This window comes from Dama dama, chromosome 11 (genome assembly GCF_033118175.1).
Source record: "Dama dama isolate Ldn47 chromosome 11, ASM3311817v1, whole genome shotgun sequence".
Taxonomy (NCBI): Eukaryota; Metazoa; Chordata; class Mammalia; order Artiodactyla; family Cervidae; genus Dama; species Dama dama.
Window position 1 is genome coordinate 3,121,511 of NC_083691.1, and position 17,487 is coordinate 3,138,997.

At 58.2% G+C, this 17,487-nt stretch overlaps 2 protein-coding genes across 6 annotated transcripts; one reads left to right on the plus strand and one right to left on the minus strand.

Annotated features, from left to right (window-relative positions):
- Positions 1–843: 843 nt before the first annotated feature.
- PMPCA (peptidase, mitochondrial processing subunit alpha) lies at positions 844–10,929 on the minus strand. The gene is made up of 13 exons (XM_061154279.1): positions 10,817–10,929; positions 9,274–9,476; positions 8,771–8,850; positions 8,437–8,519; positions 6,751–6,845; positions 5,872–5,972; positions 5,303–5,566; positions 4,917–5,009; positions 4,585–4,703; positions 4,402–4,492; positions 4,253–4,315; positions 2,731–2,875; positions 844–1,776 (listed from the first exon to the last, which is right to left on the minus strand). Exons 1-13 carry the CDS (start codon positions 10,885–10,887, stop codon positions 1,607–1,609), a joined length of 1,578 nt encoding a protein of 525 aa, XP_061010262.1. The 5' UTR covers positions 10,888–10,929; the 3' UTR covers positions 844–1,606.
- Positions 10,930–11,059: 130 nt separating this feature from the next.
- On the plus strand, positions 11,060–17,377 carry ENTR1 (endosome associated trafficking regulator 1). Of its 5 annotated transcripts, none has more exons than XM_061154282.1 (10): positions 11,060–11,210; positions 11,312–11,461; positions 12,154–12,222; positions 12,955–13,067; positions 13,279–13,686; positions 14,229–14,302; positions 14,728–14,839; positions 15,086–15,148; positions 15,533–15,672; positions 16,378–17,377. In XM_061154282.1, the coding sequence occupies exons 1-10, from the start codon at positions 11,141–11,143 to the stop codon at positions 16,379–16,381; spliced, it is 1,203 nt and encodes a 400-aa protein (XP_061010265.1). In that variant the 5' UTR covers positions 11,060–11,140; the 3' UTR covers positions 16,382–17,377. The 5 variants fall into 5 exon arrangements, with proteins under 5 accessions (XP_061010265.1, XP_061010263.1, XP_061010264.1 ...); XM_061154280.1 differs by having other exon boundaries at positions 11,086–11,210; positions 16,374–17,377; XM_061154281.1 differs by lacking the exon at positions 12,154–12,222 and having other exon boundaries at positions 11,093–11,210; positions 16,374–17,377.
- The last annotated feature ends 110 nt before the right edge of the window (positions 17,378–17,487 follow it).

Below are 17,487 nucleotides of genomic sequence, written 5' to 3' on the forward strand. Positions count from 1 at the left end.
TCACGATGAGTAGGGTTTTATGGATTCTTTCTCGGCATTTTCTCTGACACAAATCATGGAGAAATTAGTGACACTGGTGTGAATTAGTTTCGCTTGAGACTGAGCTTCATGTCCTGGGCCGGTGGGGGGGGGCGGGGGGGCAGCGGGGGAAAGGGGTCACTGCACACATTTCATGGGTCCAAGCCGTTAGACTTACGTGAATGGGATTTTACTTGGAAAGTTAAGTTGAAATTCAAATTAATGCAAATGAAGTTGACCAGGGTCTGCAAAATAAGCTTCATAAAGAACTGAAACACGACCGCGTGTGAGAGTGGTTTCTAAAACCTGGCTGTTGCTGTCTCAAACGTGCTAAGCCCTGCCGCCAGGCTGCTGCCAGGGCGTGGGCGTGGACTGCCAGCCAGGCAGTCCCTGAGGGTCAGCCTTGTGGGGGTGCCAATGGGGCAGCTGACTGAGGATGACAGAGGGGCACGCAGGGCCCTGGGAGCAGACTGGACAGCGTGGGGGTGGGGGCCGAGGGGGGGGGGGGCCACATGAGGCTGAGTGCAGTGGGGCGCCAGGAAACGAAGCCCTGGGGCCCAGCCCCCACAGCAGACACAGCCCGGCTGGGGGCACCTCCTGGCGCGCCTCCCTCTGATCCATCGCCGTGACCACAGAAGTCCCAACAACGGGGCTCCCTGCTGTGGGTCCCCCGCCGCGCACCCTGGGCTCCCACTCGGCGGACGGCAGCAGAGGGGCGAGCAGGGCCGGGACCAGACGCCTCCCACCCAGGCCGGGGCTCTTGTGCAGCAGCAGAGGGACAGAAGTGTGGCGACAGGCTGTGGCAAGGCGAGTGGACGTGACGGATGACGCCGAAGCCCAAACGTTTATTTGATGGCCTGAGATCACGCCTGCTCCCAGCAGGGGCTGCCCTTGGGCTTTCAAAAAAACATGACCTGGAGTCGACTCCTCTACAAAGCGGTGCACCCCGCTGACGGCCAGGAAGGAAGCCTCCCTCAACCACAGCAGCGTCAGGAGGACGAGGCAGCCAGCGCAGTGCCCGTCACCAAGGCCACCTGACCCTGCGGGGCCCCACACACAGCCTCGGTCCTCCTGCTGTCCAGCACGTCCCCCAGTCAAGTCTCAGAAGGCCCAGCAGCCCTGCCTGAGCGTCTGCACACCTCGAAGATCAGGAGAGGGTGAAGCTCCCCCACATCAGTCAAGTGGGATGAAGGGTCACCCTGGGACCCTAGATGCTGGTGTGGATGGCCACAGCCTCCAGCAGCGGGCAGGCTGGCGGGCCCTGCTGGCCTCTGAGCAGAGGTCAGGCCTCACCCACTCCACCACCACAGGTCTTGGGGACCGCGTGGTGCCCCCACCCGCCCAGATTTCCTGGGCGAGCAGGAAGGTGAGCCTGGCCTGACCCCAACTGGTGGCTGCCCCTCCCTGTGAGTCCCCTGGTCCGGCTACAGGGCTGGAGAGCAGGCTTTATTCTGCTGGCTGGCCTGTCTTCTGAAGAAAGCACGCTCTGGTGAGCTGTCCACTCACGTTCGGGGAAGTCCCAGTCCGTGAACGTCTGCCCTGCCGTCACCCCCGAGACACGCACAGGGGGCACGCCACTGCGGCGCCTCTACCGGAAGAGCCGGTACGTCCGGGGCAGGCGCCCGTCCCTGCTGGCCAGCGCCGTCTGCACGTGCTCGTATGCGGGCAGCTCGCTCAGGTCCCCCAGCGCGGCCATGGCGGGCTTCCCGCGGAGCATCTTGGAGGCGACCCTCTTGATGTCCTCCGGCTTAACGTCACCTGGCGCAGGAGCAGAAGTGTCAGGCCACCCCGCACCCTGCCGCAGCCCAGCCCTCTGCACACCGCGGCGGCAGCCCTGAGCAGACGAGGGCTACCCCCGCTATCACCCCCCACCGGCAGGGAGCGGCGCTAGGGGCCGAGAGCATCCAAGTGCAACCCAGAATGGACTGCAGGCGGTCAGGGAGAGGTCTTAGAGACCGGGCAAGGGTCAGCGTCAGACACATAGGACGTGCTCATTCCCAGGAAGTTAATAACAACCAAGGAGAAAAACAGACCTCGTCGGAGTCACCTATGTAACAGCTCCACAGGAGAGGAAAAACTACCCCCCCAGTGCTGCATGGACGGGGGATGGGGTTGGAACCAGGGGGCTGAGGGGCCGTACATGCAGCCCAGCCTTGGAGGAGGGACTGACACCCTGGGAACTAATTTCCTACAGAAGATGAGGCCTCGGGGAGGTCAAAACGGTGGTTCTCAAGGGCCAAGGGGCTTCTCCGAGGGAAGACAGGGGTCCACGCACGGGTGGGGCGAGTGCGGTTCCCAGCGGCCCCCACACTCAGGAGACACTTCACCCCAGTGATGCGCCTCCACAAGGCAGCAGGTGAACCCTCCTGGGGTTGCAGACCCCAGAGGAATCTGCAGAGGCTGAGAATCACAGGCAGACGAAGCTTAGGGCATGCCTGGACGTTCAGGCAGGGAGACCACTGACGCCTGGCACAGAGCCGCCGTGGGGGCTGCTGCCCCTCCACGCGCAGCGGGCCCTGGCCACACGCTCCACCCAGGTCCCCAATGAATCTGTTAAACCTGGAGGGGCTGTGAGGCCCATGTGTAAGGGGGCAAAGAGCTGGGGCGGCACGCGAAAGGCGCTGAACTGGCGCTGCCAGGGCTGGGAGGTACGCCAGGGGAGGGGGAGGTGGGGCGCAAGCCCGCGGGGCCCCCACCGGGAACCATACTCACGGATGAGTGCACACAGCTCGTGGGGCAGCTTTCTGGAACGGGTGGCCAGGACCTGCCTCCCCACATCTTCGAAGATGACAGGCCGGGCCTCCAGGTTCATCATGAGCATGGACATGAGCTGCGTCTTGGCCCGCTCCAGCTCCACCTGCGGGGGCAGGCGGCTCAGTCCCCAGGGCTCACGCCCCACCACCCAGCCACTGCCCACGTGGCCCAGGCAGCAGAGAGGCTGACAGACGTGTCCTGAGGAAGGGTCTTCGCTCACCCTGGGCTGAATAAGGGAGCAAACGCCCCAGGGCCCAGGCTTTCGCCCAAGTCGCCAGCAAGTCCCGCCATGCTTCATCCTCGGGGCTTTCTGGGTCAGAGTGGGAAGTGCACCAACAGGGCCCTGACCACATTCTAAACAGGCGGAAGTCCTGCCTCCCCAGAGCTCTTGTGTTTAAAGTCTGCTGTGTGACACAAGCAGGAAAAGCCTCACGAACTGCAGGACCCCAAAGGGGGCCACACATGGCAGTCTCAAGGAAAACAAATTGGATGTCAGCTCCATGACCTCCCCCAAGCCCAGGAGCAAGGCCCAGGCAGCGGTGCTCATGCTACCAGCTCTGCACCTGGCCCTCCGTGACCAGGTCGGAAGCGTAAGGCTGTGAGAGCTGAGGACTCAGTCCCTGAGGCCCAACCCGAGGGCAGAGGCGGGGCCGGGGAGGGGTGCAGGCTGCCCGCTAGGGGCTCGAAGGCCTAGAGCACACATCAGCTACTGACTCTGTATCACTGAACTATGGTAAGTCCTGACCTAACACAGCTCTCATTCACTTTTACAATTTCAGGCAAATACTCTTTATCTCAAATTGCCTTCGCCTGAGAGAAACACCCTATACTATTTTTCTAGTAGGACGCTAATAGAGTCAAGTGTAAGCTTTCAAACGTGTTTTTATTGTTAACACCAAGCTTCTTTTTCTCATTAAGAAAGGAATATGTGGTGACTGCATAGTCTGCACATGGAACTCGCAGAAAGCAGCTCTAGAGGGAGCACTAACCCCAAAGATAGAGGGAGCACTGACCCTGAGGAGACAGCTCATGCGCCGGGCTCGCTGCTGTGCCCGTGAGTGTATATGAGCACGGTCCATGTGGACCACGTACATAGAACCTGCTCATTTGTGCCACCTCTGGTCCAGGAAGAAACAAGACTTCTTAAATGTGTATGGCATAAAAAACAAACAAGGAAACAAAAACTTAAAAACACACCAGAGCCAGAAAAAGCAAGACAAACGCCCCGGGTGGCCAGCTTCTCCAGTTCCCCCGCAGGTGGCTCAGGCACTGCGGGGCGGGCCTGGGAGGCCGGGATGGGTCAGACGCAGACCGACGCTGGGGGCTCCTCAGCAGGGACACCAGCGAGGACGGGCCCCCCACCTGCGGGCTGCACTGTCCCGGCTGAGACACTGCTGTTGGGTGGGCACCGAACATGGGCCCGCTGCTGGCTACCCCCACACCGCACTCTCCGCCCAGCCGACACCCCAGATGTACTTACCACGTCCACAGTCCCAGCCATTAAAACAAACTCCCTCGTGATGATTTCCACCATCTCTCGAACCTGCAAGAGAGCGTGAAGCACAGCGTGCCATCTGAGCCCCGTGGCCTGTGGTCACCGGTCCCCAACTGAAAGCAGCCCCGCCTCACCTGTCTGGGGTCGGCGCTGGCATGAATGCACAGCAGGCCTGTGTCCTCGTAGCTGTGGTGGTAGGAGGTCGCATTGTACATCCAGTGGTGCCTGCGAGGGACACCAGAAAGGCGTCACAGCCCCAAAGTGGGTTCGGCTGGGCCGGGGCCCCAACACAACTGGATGCAGCGCACCCAACCCACCTGTTGAGCACGTTGAGGTAGAGCCTGGTGAACATGCCCTTGCCGGGCCCGCCGGCCGAGAAGGAGCCGCCCCCGCCCATCATCATGTTCAATACCGCAAAAGGGATGAAGTCCCCCTCCTGCAGGTACACAGGGGTGGGGGGGGTGGTGGGAATGACGTTCCCCCTCCTGTAGGGCCACAGGGGAGGCTCATTGGGGAGGTGAAGGCCCCTCTTGTAGGGACACAGTTTGGGGGGGGGTCATGGTGGGGGTGACGTCCCCCTCCAGTGGGAAGCTGGGGCAGCGCTCAGCAGGGCAATGCCCGCCCCAGACCCCAGGCCAGTGGGACGAACCAGGAAGGAGCAGCTCTCCAGGCCGATCATGATGTGCGTGAGCTCAGGGAACGGGGTGGGGCCCAGGCTGACATTGGACATGTCTCTCTCCAGCTGCAACCAAGCAGAATGGGCATGCGCTCTCAGGGACGGGCCACCGGGCCTCGGCGCTCCTCAGGCCAGGGGGTCTCTGACCAGGCCTACACAAGTCGTGTGTGAACTTCGGGAGGCCCTGGAGAGGCGAGAGCCACTCGAGCCTCTGGCTCCGGCCCAACTCAGCTCTAAGGAGGATTCGGGTTAAGATGAAGGCACAACACCATCAACTCTAACACCCGCAGAATAAACGTAAGATAGCACCTAAAGAGAAGTCCAAGAAAACACGCGCGGCCCGAGGCCCATGGCGTTACCTTGACGATGCCCCCGGTGTACTGAGCCACCGATCTGTCCACGTGCACGGCTGCCCCGGTGCCCCAGGCGGGGCGGGTCCCCAGGAGGTACTTCCGGGCGCACTCCACCAGCTGCGCATGCTCCACCCCCACGCCGGCCAGCACCATGCGGTCAGGGGTGTAGTAGTTCCTCAGATAGGAGTGCAGCACGTCCCGGTCGATCTTCCCGATGTTCTCCACGGGGCAGAAACGGTGGAGGCCCACCGTGTTTTCCCTGTACGCGGCCTTGGCAAAGGAAGCAAGAGGAACACAAGTGACAGAGAGCGCCGGCCCGTGGCGATCCCCACTAGGCGGGAAAGCCTGCCAGTGGCTTGGTTCAGCTACCGTTTGGCAGAGAAACTTTTTGTGTTTACAAAGATAGTAAAACCTGCTGCTCCAGAATGAGAACTCCTAAGAAATGTAAAATAAAAGGCGCGTCCCAGAGCTCCCATTGCTCTGAGGATTGGAAAGTTTACAACTGGCACAACTGACATTGAGAAAACCCAGAGGTTCCCGGAGGGGGCCCCAGGGCCGTCCCGCAGCTGCCTCACCTCGTGAATCATCTCGGTGAGGAGCGGCTCTGGGTCGGGCCGCATGTTGAGGTCCTCCAGCTCAAACTGCACAGCCATGCGCGTCATCTCAATCTCCTCATCTGCAAAGAACCAGATCGAGGCTCAGAAGGAGCCGCCTGGAGCCTGGGTCCCTGGGCAGGCTATGTCGCTGACCCGTGGGTGCTGGCAGTCTCCTCTGCCTTCCCCTGGGACAGTCCTGGAGGACGTATGTGCAAGTCAGGGGGGAGGGGGCACGCCCTGCAGGCAGACTGGAGAACCGGGCGCGCTTCGGCTCTGACACGAGGCAACCACAAGGACGTACTCTGAGGCGCAACCTCCTCCCCTAAGAGGCACACGGGTCCCCAACCGTCCACCCAGACACATGCACAGACCAACGTCAGGGGGGCGTTTCCTCAGGTCACTGGAACAAACGCCAGAGGACCATGAATGTGGCCCTGTAGGCTGGGAGCCCCGCTCCCCTCCACCACCCTGAGGCCAGGCCACTGTGAAACACCCGTAGCCAGCCCATCTGGCCCCACTCCGGGCAGGGAGCTCACATCCTGCGTCTGCAAGGCTGGGGGAAGCGAGGGGAGGGACGTGGAGACTCCCGGTGGCACGCCAGCCAGTGTACAAACGCCGTCCGAGAGGCCTTTCTAAAGTGAAAGGGCCTTTTCACTGCAGACACTGCAGGTCCGAGTGAGGTGTGTCACATATCCAGCATCAAGCACATTTCCAATTGTGAGCGTGGTTTCCAGTGCCCCTGTGCTAGCCGTCCCTGGCGGGGCAGCCCAAGGCTCCAAGGACACCATGCCCCTCCCCAGGGCAGGACGCCCACACACCTCCACCCCCAGGGCCCCCTCAAGCAGCCTGAACGCACACCTGTCAGCCTGGGGTGCAGGACCACGTCTGCCAGCAAGCCCACCACTGTGTCCAGGCCCTTAGAGTCAGCAGACACAGCATACATGGTGGTGTCTCTGGAAAAACCAACAAAACCAATCCTGGGGGCACTGAGGTCATGACAGGTGTACGCGGGGTGGGGTGGGGGGGGTCACACCATTCTGCATCCAGGCTCAGCCCACACCTGGTGCTTCTCCCCTTTCCTGTTGTACAATATAAACCCTCAGCAGCCAGGATCCACACCCCCACGCAGGCTGAGCGCTGGAGTGGAAGACGCTGTCCAGCCAAACTGGAGGTGGCTCTGAGCAGTTTTCACCAGCACAGGCTCCCTCCAAAGCTATTCCTGCCCCTCGTGCTCCGTGTCTGGTACGTGAGCTGTCCACGTGCGTGCCCACCTGGCCTGAGACAGAGGGGACAGGGACTGCATGTGACAGCAGCGCTGTGACGGGAGAGGGGCACCGGGTCACCCCGGAAAGGGGAGCACGGGTGCTGGAAACCACAGAGCCACGAGCGGGGGCAGGCGGGCAGTCAGGCAGGAGGCCACAGAGCGCGCAGCAGCCACGGGGGAGGACCGGGCCCTGGAGCAGAGACGGCCACCAGGGCCGCGCAGGTAAGGGGCCATCCTGAGCGGGGTAGTGAAAGAGGACCAGATGGGGAGCTGAGAGTGGGTGGGCGGCGTGGGAGCAGGACTCAGGCCCGCCTGACCAGAAGAAGGGTGCTTGGGGACATGGAGGAACAGGCTCTAGACGACATCGCAGGCAGAGTCTGACTTCACTCACAGGCAGCTGGGAACCACCAGCTTCAACAGACTTCTTTTTGAACACGTGAATAGAGGCCACGCCAACTCTAATCCTCGTCATTTCACTATGCAGCAGTCAGATGGAAATAACCAACCACTTAAAAAAGTGCGACCTGGGACTTCCCTGGTGGTCCCTGCGTTAGGATCCTGCACTTCCACTGCAGGGGGCACAAGTTCAACCCCTGGTCAGGGAACTATTAATAAGATTCCACGTGCCCCACGACATGCCCCGTCCCCAAAGCATGATCTTTGCTCACCTCACGTTGCCCTGAACAGAGCTTTCTGAACACGCCCTACACTAGACAAATGCCACCTGTCTTTGTCTACCACACTCCTGTTTATGAACCTCCCTCCCAAACAGACCCCTGCCTCTTCAGGCTGAACCTCTGCAATTGCTACTCTCCAGGTCTGAGCCACTGTCTCCCCTCGTTCTACCTGGCAAACTCCCTGAAGAACCAGGCCCGACATCAAGTCACCCACGATTCCTTTCCTGACTCCAGACCGAGTAAGAGACCCACCCTCCACACTCCCACCACATCCTGGGTCTCTGGCTCTTATGTTCATCACCTGTGGCGCAGCCCTCTGCCTGATCTGTGAGCATCGTGGAGACAGGGCCTGCTCTGCACCCCCTATGCCCAGCCAGCAGCCTATCTCAAATGACTGAGCAAACAGCCTTCTGGAGACCCTGTGGCCCTCAAAGTTTGTACCACTCTTCCAATTCACCACCAGTTATCTGCCTGGACCAGGGCTTGCTTCTCATCACTCAGCTCCACAGCCTCTTCGAGGCAGGGGTTCAGGGGACTGTGAGCAAGGATGAGAGCAGCAGCTCCACGTGATGCAAGAGGAATCTGTATGTAAAACCGGCATACCTTGATGTCTGGCAATCACAGATACCCCCATGCTTCTCCAAGGTAAGCAGAATTTCATCTTTGCTGTCAAATCGATCAGTAGACTAGGAAAAATAAGAGAACCTAAATAAGCAGTCCAAAACAACCTCCAAAAGACAATTTTTAAGAAAATACTTTACTTTTGCTTTCAAAACACATTAAATCAACTACTTTTTTAACTCATTTTTTAACTCTAATACCTCTAATTAATATCAACTCAGCAACTTAACCACTTATGGAAATTGCCATTCTAAAAAAGGAAAACTCGATAGGTTCTTCCCAAACATAGACTGAAAATGACCAACTGGACACTGACCGAAAATGCCAATTTTTCCAAAAAGTGAGCAATTCCACTAAGATATTTCGCTTCGTATCTTGATCCAGAGTTAATAAGAACTGGTGATAAAAAGAAAATTGACAGATTAAACCAAATGTTCAAGAGGAAACACTTAAGACAAACCTTTAAAAAGTGTGAACACGACTAAACAGCCAAATTTAAACACGTGAGAGTGATGAGTTTGTACACTGTCTTGATTCTGAACACTTCACGGCTATATGCATATGTCAGTATTTACAGAATTGTTCACTTCATGCTCGTGGCAGAAAATTTTTAGAATAACAGAAAGGTAGAAAGAGAGGAAAAAAACCCACCACCAAAACAGCCACTGTTCATTTTCCAGCTACTTAATTTTCAGCTTCTATGCTTTTTCACCCAGGATACAGTTCATTAACTACGCCCTAATTACAACTAACAGTCAATTGAAGTGAGTGCACGTTAAAACAAACAGGACCACCCACAATACCACCAACAGTACTTACTTCCTACTGTACAGAATTGTCCAAACTTATTCTGGGATGCCACACGAAGTCCATTATCCAGTGTGGTAACTTTGGTTTCGAACTTTTCTTGTCCATCAACTGTGGCAAAAACAGGCTTGGGTACTCCGGGCAAGGGGGAAGAGAGGGGGATGTTGGGGTAGGCACCACCACTGCTGAAGCGTCTGTATGCAGGGTCTCCAAACCTGAAAGAGAGAGGGCGGTCCAGGTTTGAGGAAAATGAGATGATGCAGACTTCCCTGGCAGTCCAGTGGCTAGGACTCGGCACTTTCACAGCCGGGGCCCAGGTTCAATCTCTGGTTGGGGAACTGATATCCGGCAACACACCTAGAATGACCAAAAAAAAAGAGAGAACAATGGAAACTGTGGTGGCCACCACGGTGCAGTTGTGTTCTGCACGCGTCAAAAAAGTCTGCATCTCCTTACGTAGAGGATTTCTACACCACCCCAGAGACAAGGCAGAGGAATGACCAAGAGCACCACTGAGGGAACAAATTCTGGCTGAGCCCAGGGACTTGCGGCAAGGTGGTGCCAGGTCTACGAAATAGTAGTAACAGCCCCTTAGGGGTGGGAGCTGTGTGGATTAAGTCAACTTCTACTCACAGAGCACTTGACCAAGTTCTGCCCTTCAACAGCCCCCCTGGAGTCTAAATGGAAGCCACATCTCTTCACCAGGTCCCCAAGGCTTTGTATGGTCTGACCCCTGACTCACTCTCCAAACTCATCTCCTAACCCGTCCAGCACCACCACACCAGGTGCACCCACTGGCCCGCTGTTCACTCTCTCAACACACTGGGCTCGTCACTCCCACAGCTGGGCCTGCTCTGCCTTCTTCACCTGCACTACTCACAGGGCTGACCCTTCTCTCATTCCCCACCTCTCTTGGCTTAAATGTCACCTCCTTGGAGGCTGCTCTTCACTCTTCCTGAAGTTAAGTCTCCTGTTTCCTACCGCTGAACTGCGGCTTCAAAGCTGATACTCTGGGTGCCCGATTAACTGAACCCACTGCCTGGTTTCTGTCATCATAGCACCTGGCTCCCACGCAACTCCTGTACACAGCCAGAAGGCAAAACTCCACCTGCCGCCTAAACCAAAGTGCCAATGTGGGAGAAAGCCAGACATCCAAAGGAGAAGGCACACAGCACCGCGGCCGAGGGCACGGCTCTGGCCACCACAGAATCCTAGCTCCGCGGGCCCCAAGGAACTGAGGCCCCGCGGGCTCGGCCTCACAAGGGGACACGCGGCCGGAAGGGGTCCGAGGCGGAGATGACACGTGACCTCGGACAAGCCCCCGACCGCCCGGGAGAAGCGGGAGGAAGAGGAGAGACGGATGAAGCTCGGGGCCCGAGCCCGGGGCGCCAGGCGAGGAAGCCCCACCGTCGCCTCGGGGACGGGGCCGGGGTCCCGCACTCCCAGCCCGCTAACCGGCCGCCGCGCCACGGCATGGGGAAGCCAGAGGCGGGGCATCCAGAGGGGCTCGGGCTGCCCCGGGCCCCGGCCGACCCCCGGCCCGCCCTCAGCTCACCTCAGCCGCGAGCGGCCCCACGAGCCCGAGCCTCGCAGCAGCCGCGTCGCCGCCAGTACCATAGCCGCCATCTTGTGTCACCGCCCACCGCTTCTGTCGTCACTTCCTGTTCCGCCCCCGGCACCCCGCCCCCCCGGCGCCCGCTCAAGGCGTTCGGCCTCGCGCTTCCGGTGCGCGGAGCGGAAGCAGCGGCTAGAGGCTCGGGGCGGTGGCCGAGCGGTGTGCGACGGAGGCGGGCGACTCGGGCCGCGGCCGGGACGGAGCCGGGGCCATGGAGCCGCCGCTGCCGGGCTGAGAAGGGCCGGCGCCGCGGAGCCCGCGGCGATGGCGGGCTACGCGCGCCGCCCGGGCGTCACCCCGCTGTCCCGGGCCCGGAGCCTCGTCATTCCGGACGGTGAGCGGGCGGGGGGCGGGCGGCCGGCCGCGGCCCGGCGGCCGCGCTGAGGTTCAGGTGAGGCGGGCGCGCGGGTGAAGTCGCTCTTGTTGTTATTACAGCTCCCGCGTTCTATGAGCGCCGGTCTTGTCTCCCCCAGCTAGACTGTGAGCGCCCCCCAGCCAGGGACCTGGAGTCCCACTTCTTCGGCATTCGGCCGACGTTTATGTGCTATGTGCCCAGTCCGGTGCTAGCTTCCGTGGGAGACACAGGTGAGAGACGAGCCTCAGGGACCCCGCCCTCCCCGGGGCCGGCGCTCCTAGTAGGTACCGCGCGGTAGCGCAGCTCACCCCCGGCCTCGCGATGACCACTAGCCCCACCGTGTGCCGGGCGCTGGGAGTCCCGCCCCCTGGAGCTCACAGTCTGATAGTGGAGAAGCCCCCGCCCCCGCCATACAGTTCCAGTAGACCGCAGTAAACGTTGGCTTAGAGGTAGGCCCAGAGTGAGCACAGAAAACCCTGTCTTTCTTCAAATTGGGAAGGATGAGGGAGGCTTCAGCACACCAGGCTTGAACCATTCTCTGGTTCCCCGCAGCTGGGCGGAGGCCAGCTTTAGTTCCTCCTAATTCTCCCCACCGGCCAACACTGCTTGGCCTTCGGGGTATTTGGGGGCTTTTAGGTGGTCCGTCGGGGTCTGAGAGCCATTGACCACCCACAAGGCCGTTCAGGAGGTACCATAAGACGCCTGCCCCACTGGGCGTCAAACCTATTGGGAAGTTTTTCAGAATCACAGATGCTAAGGCCCACGGCAGCCAGACCATGTCCAGAGGCAGGAGCCCATGGGCGTGTGCTTTAAACGTTCTCCAGGCTGTGAGAAACCACTGCTGTAGAGACCCCGTGTCAGAGAAAGCTGTGGTCACAGAGCACTCGTGTGGTCACAGTGGGCTGATGGTGTCTCTCTGCAGATTTTGGCTATGGAAAGGGGAAGTGTGCTAAGCAAGGTCCACCAGGAGCTCAGAACACACACTTTGGAGGTAGAGTAGTTCGGTAATCCTTTGTTTTTCTCTCCATCCGTGTCTCCACGTGCCCGGCATGTACCCAGTGGTGGGGCTATAGATCTGACAGCGTGTAACTAGTACATCTGGAGCCCGGAGGAGCCGGTGGGAGTGGAGCCCCCCAGATCTGACTTTTCACTGTCAGGTGGAGGGGAGGAGGGCAGAGAGCAGGAGGAAGTCACGCCCGAGGGGTCTGAGGACACCGGGGCGGGGGGGTGTGGGCTGAAGTCACAGGCGCCAGCTTCATACTGGGCTGGGCGTCATTGGTGGGTTGAAAGGGCTGCGATGTGGCTGCCTGGGTCCCCAGGGAGTGGGAGAGAGATGGGAGAGCTGAGGCGAGGTGGGAAGAGGCTGGCGGCGGAGCAGTAACGTGATGTCGGCGCACATCTGTGCTGCCGGCTCCGCTGCAGGCTGCTCCTGGAGCCTCTGGCTGGGAGGAGGGGCCGTGGGCCCCTTGGAGCTCCCCAGGTGGAGCCCGATGGCGACAAGGTGCAGGGACCGTGGGACTGGGGAGGGGAGCAGAGTCTTGAACACCTGAGTCGGTCCGTTCTGTCAGGCAGCTGGTCACCTCCCGGCATCACCGAGGCCTGAGGAAGGACAGGAGCATTCCCGATGTAGGTGGGGTCATGTTTAGGCAAGAACAGTGAATAGGAGCTTCTTCTGAGGGCCTTCCGGAGGCTTTTCGCCTGTGTAACACCTGGTATCTTTCAGATGATAAACTTGGAGATCTCGAGGCGGCAAACCCATTCTCCTTTAAAGAGTTCTTGAAGACCAAGAACCTGGGCCTGTCGAAAGAGGACTCCGACAGCAGGGTTTACTCAAAGGTGAACCTGAGGCCGTGTCTGCAGCCATCGTAGAAACCCCCCGGAGGACATCTCTCCCCGACGCGCGCGAGATGGGGGGCAAGGCGGAGCCACAGCTCCGGGGTTCAGGGCCGCCGGGGTGTGCCACTGTGTCTCTGTGCCAGCAGCAGACGTCTGGGAGGGACGGCCTGCAGCTGCCTGAGTCTGAGCATTGCTTCCCCGCCTTCTCTAGGAAGCCACGAGGCACTCACTGGGACTCGACCGCACCTCCCCAGCTTCCCAAACTGTGGGCTATGGCCTGGAATATCAGCAGCCATTTTTTGAAGACCCAACGGGGGCTGGCGACCTCCTGGACGAGGACGAGGACGAGGATGATGGGTGGAACGGGGCATACCTGCCGTCCGCCATGGAGCAGACGCACTCCTCCAGGGTAGCCGCCAGCACATCGCCCTGCAGCACGTACGTCTCCTTTCTCTCCAACCCGTCGGAGCTGGTGGGGCCCGAGTCTCTGCCCCCATGGACGCTGAGCGACTCCGACTCTCACATCTCCCCGACGGGGAGCCCCAGCGCTGACTTCACAGCCCACGGAGAGAGTCTGGGGAACAGGCACCTTCGGACGCTGCAGATAAGTTACGAAGCAGTAAGTGAGGGGGGGGTTGCGTCAGCACCCCGCCCTGGTCACGGCTCGTGCCTGAGCAGCATTCTTGGAGGATGCTGGAACCCCCGGTGTCCTCCATGGCCTGGGGTTTGGGCTCCAAGGACGAACGTCTGTGGTGCCGCAGCTGCGCCAGAGCCCCCGTGCTGACCGTGTTGGTGCCCGCAAAGTCCCGAGGACTGGCAGAGGACTGCCGGGGACCAGTCTCTGGCGTGAACGGAGGCAGGGGGAGAACCTCACAGCGCTGCCCCTCAGAAAACGGTCTACTCCAGGCATCGGCTTGGGAACAGCTTGCCCGATGAAAAAATTGCAGTCACTTAGAAAGAGCTATTAGGTCTGAGTGAAAGTGGAGTCTGTGACAGGTTCTAAAAAGCAGATACTTCTGTTCGCTTTTTCTCCGTGTGGACTATAGAGTGATTCTCTGGAATATTTTTGTTTGTTAAGAAGTTCCAGAGCCAAATAGCGAAAATGAAGACTCCTTTTGAGTGAGACACTGAGTTTCTAATAAGGATTTTCTTTTTCTGCAGCTGAAAGATGAGAATTCTAAGCTAAGAAGAAAGCTGACTGAGGTTCAGAGCTTCTCTGAAACTCAAACAGAAATGTATGTAAGCTTTTAGATAGGCTCGCACCTCAAACCATATCCTGACCCTCAGAGAAACCACTGTGAAAACGATAATGAAGTATCAGATTTGGACTGAGCCTGGGTTTTATTGCATTAAATCCTCAGTGTCAGATACATTTCTTATGTTCTGTGTTAAAGTTTATTTGAAAACATTAGAGCAAAGCCAACCACACTTGATGGCGGAGCGGCGGAGCTGTCAGCCAGCCTCCCCCCACCACCCCGGGCGCCCCTGACCGTGAGCTGACGTGTGTCCAGCTCCAAGGTTGTGCCTCTCCAAGTGCATTCTTTAACCTCGGGCTCTTGTGATATTTATCTGATCAATCCAGTTAAAACTCCTGATAGTCTTATCATTCTTAGAATTAGTCATAGGAGTTACTGATAACCCAGGCTTTTTCCTTAACAAGGGTGAGGACGCTTGAGCGGAAGTTAGAAGCGAAAATGATCAAGGAGGAGAGTGACTATCACGACCTGGAGTCCGTGGTGCAGCAGGTGGAACAGAATCTGGAGCTCATGACTGTGAGCAGACAGGGTCCTTGTTTGCAGTGGGAGAGGTGGGCGGGCCGGCCATTGTAAAGTGTTGGGTGGGTCACTCCCTGTGGGGGGCCCAGGCAGGGGGCCGTGAGCAGGGGTCCCTCACTACTGGCTGCTCAGCCATCGGGTGGGCCCACCAGGTGACGGGAACGTAGGGGATGCATTCTGTGTCCAAGCTGCCATGTCAGTGATGGCTTTTTTTTTTTTCTTTCTTGGTTGGGGGAATCACAGAAACGGGCAGTAAAGGCAGAAAATCACGTCCTGAAACTGAAACAGGAAGTCAGCTTGCTGCAGGTAACAAGAGGGTCTCACCAGTTCACGCGTGTGTGAAAGAGCCTTTCCTCCCCCACCCGCCCCTCCGGTCCCTCCCAACAAGACAAAGCACCCGAATCAGGACAGTGTGAGCTGCCTTCCCAGGGCCTCCTGGTCGAGCCCCACGTGGGCTGGGGATGGGTCTGAGCACCCCAGATGGCGGGCAAGGTGCCAGCAGCGGGGAGAGGTCATGTCCTTGAGGAGCCCCCCGCCCCGCCCCGCCCGGGCCAGGCGTCTGGTCGTGGGGGACAGATGGGATGGTCTCTGGTCGTACTACCTCGGGTGCAGTGCTTGGTTTCAGTCGAACGGCCTCTTGGCCGCTTTCCTGTTCAGCCAGGAAAGTCGTAACCTCTCCCCTCCCCGCAGGCCCAGATCTCTAACTTCAAGCGTGAGAATGAAGCCCTGCGGTCAGGCCAGGGCGCCAGCCTGACGGTGGTGAAGCAGAACACGGACGTGGCCCTGCAGAACCTCCGTGTGGTCATGAACAACGCGCACACCTCCATCAAGTGAGTGCGGGGCTTCACTGCTATCGAAGCTGCAAGCTGGGGGGCAAGGCTTGTGACCCTGTTCACCCTAGGGTCACGGGAGGCAGCCTCGGTCAGCAGCCCCTCCCCGTCCACGTGGGGATAACTGATAACCATTCTCACCTGGGAGGCTTGAGGGTTCCCATCAGGCAGGTCTTAATCGCCTGCAAGACATCTACCAAGGTTTTGGGTGAAAAAGGATGATAGTACTGTCTCTCTTGTAAAAACACACAAACTTGAACAAGGCTCCTGGGAGGCGTCCTTGGCCAGAGTCCTCTGTCTCCCTGGGTTGAGCTCGGCAGGTAGTGGTGTCCAGCCACAACCACAGACAGTGAAGCCCATCACTTTTAAGTTGAATACGTAGTATGTCTGGAGAGTAAATCTGATATTGAACAAACTGCAGTTTTTGCTCAGGACCTTCTTTGCTTTAACTCTCTGGGTTTTTGTTGTGTTTGTTTGGGGGGTTTTGGGGAGTATTTTTTGTGGGGCAGGGGTGGGGTCAGGATCCACCACATAGCTTTCGGGTTCTTAGTTCTCCAGCCAGAGCTCAAACCCCGGCTCCTTGCAGTGAAAGCGTGGAACCCTAACCACTGGGCCACCAGGGAACTCCCAGTGCTTCTGTTACTGCCCTGGAGCGGTTGTATTAATAGAAACCATCTGTCACCTCTGGGCTTTCGTTTCAGGCAGCTAGTTTCTGGAGCTGAAACGTTGAATCTCGTTGCTGAAATCCTTAAATCTATAGACAGAATTTCTGAAATTAAAGACCAAGGGGAGGAGTCGTGAGAACCACGGAGGTGCTTCCAGCTCCCAGCTCTGTTTACATCCTGAAAACACTTCCCGACGGATTCCAAGATGCCTCGGCGTCTCTGAGTGTGCAGTCTTCACCCACAGTAAAACTTTATCATGAGACACTAACTTCATGACCCGTAGCACTATTATTAGCCACACGCCGGAGCCGCACCTGCGCTTCGGTGTAGCTTTTCTAGGTGAGCTCTACACTTCTTCATAGACGCTGATCATCTACTCCAAGGCAATTCTATAAAAGCCAGTGATTTTTTTTTAAGTTAGTAAACGAAAGCTGCGGTTCTGTAGTGTTTCCCGTCGTCATTCCAGAGCTCTGGCTGTAAGATGAGTTACGTCAGTCGTCTCTGCTTTTGTGAGCAGACACACCACCCGGGCCGTAAAGGATGTGCTTGCCCTGGGCAGGGACGTGTGCCTCACCGCCCTCACTCAGTGCGCCCCTGGCTTGCTGTCTGCTCCTTCAGCTTCTGGCAGGGGAGGGCTTTTGCGGTTGGTGGTCTGAGCACAGATGCCCTATGAGGTGGTCACTGTTGTCCCCCTAGGGACCAAGGTCAGCACAGGCATTCCACGGCGGGACACCATCTAAGAGCATCTCTTCATGGGCCTTCAGACTTGGGGACTCTGGCTGGAGGGTTTGATAGGCGTTTCCAGTGGCATCTTGTACAGTGACATGCAGGATTCAGGGACGTGGAGCATGGGCAGAGTTCCCGGGTCAGCTCGAGGCCTCCCAGGGTGCCTTCCAGCTCCTTTCTGTCGGAGGGGAGCTGTAACATACACTAGATGCCTTTTGGGCTGTTTTCCTGTGGGTGTTATTTTTTAAAATAAACGTCCTTTTCTCCTCCTGTTCAAATCGACAGTTTTCTTATTTAATAAACTCTAAAGGTCATATGTGGTGTCCCTTTTTTTCCTAATTGAGCCTGCTCTTTATGTTTGAGGATCACCCTGTTACCCTTGTTCTAACAGGTGGTTTATGCTGATAATGAAGCTTGTGGGGTT

Bases quoted from the DNA above. Each gene is read 5' to 3' on its own strand.
- PMPCA (XM_061154279.1), bottom strand. From the start codon at position 10,887: ATGGCGGCTATGGTACTGGCGGCGACGCGGCTGCTGCGAGGCTCGGGC. The intron at 8,520-8,770 runs GTCAGTGTCCAG...TATTTTTCCTAG, and splicing joins TGGAAAAATTGGCATTTTCG to TCTACTGATCGATTTGACAG. The intron at 4,704-4,916 runs GTTCGTCCCACT...GTGTACCTGCAG, and splicing joins TGGAGAGCTGCTCCTTCCTG to GAGGGGGACTTCATCCCTTT.
- ENTR1 (XM_061154280.1), top strand. From the start codon at position 11,141: ATGGCGGGCTACGCGCGCCGCCCGGGCGTCACCCCGCTGTCCCGGGCC. The intron at 12,223-12,954 runs GTAGAGTAGTTC...GGTATCTTTCAG, and splicing joins TCAGAACACACACTTTGGAG to ATGATAAACTTGGAGATCTC. The intron at 15,673-16,373 runs GTGAGTGCGGGG...CTTTCGTTTCAG, and splicing joins AACGCGCACACCTCCATCAA to GCAGCTAGTTTCTGGAGCTG.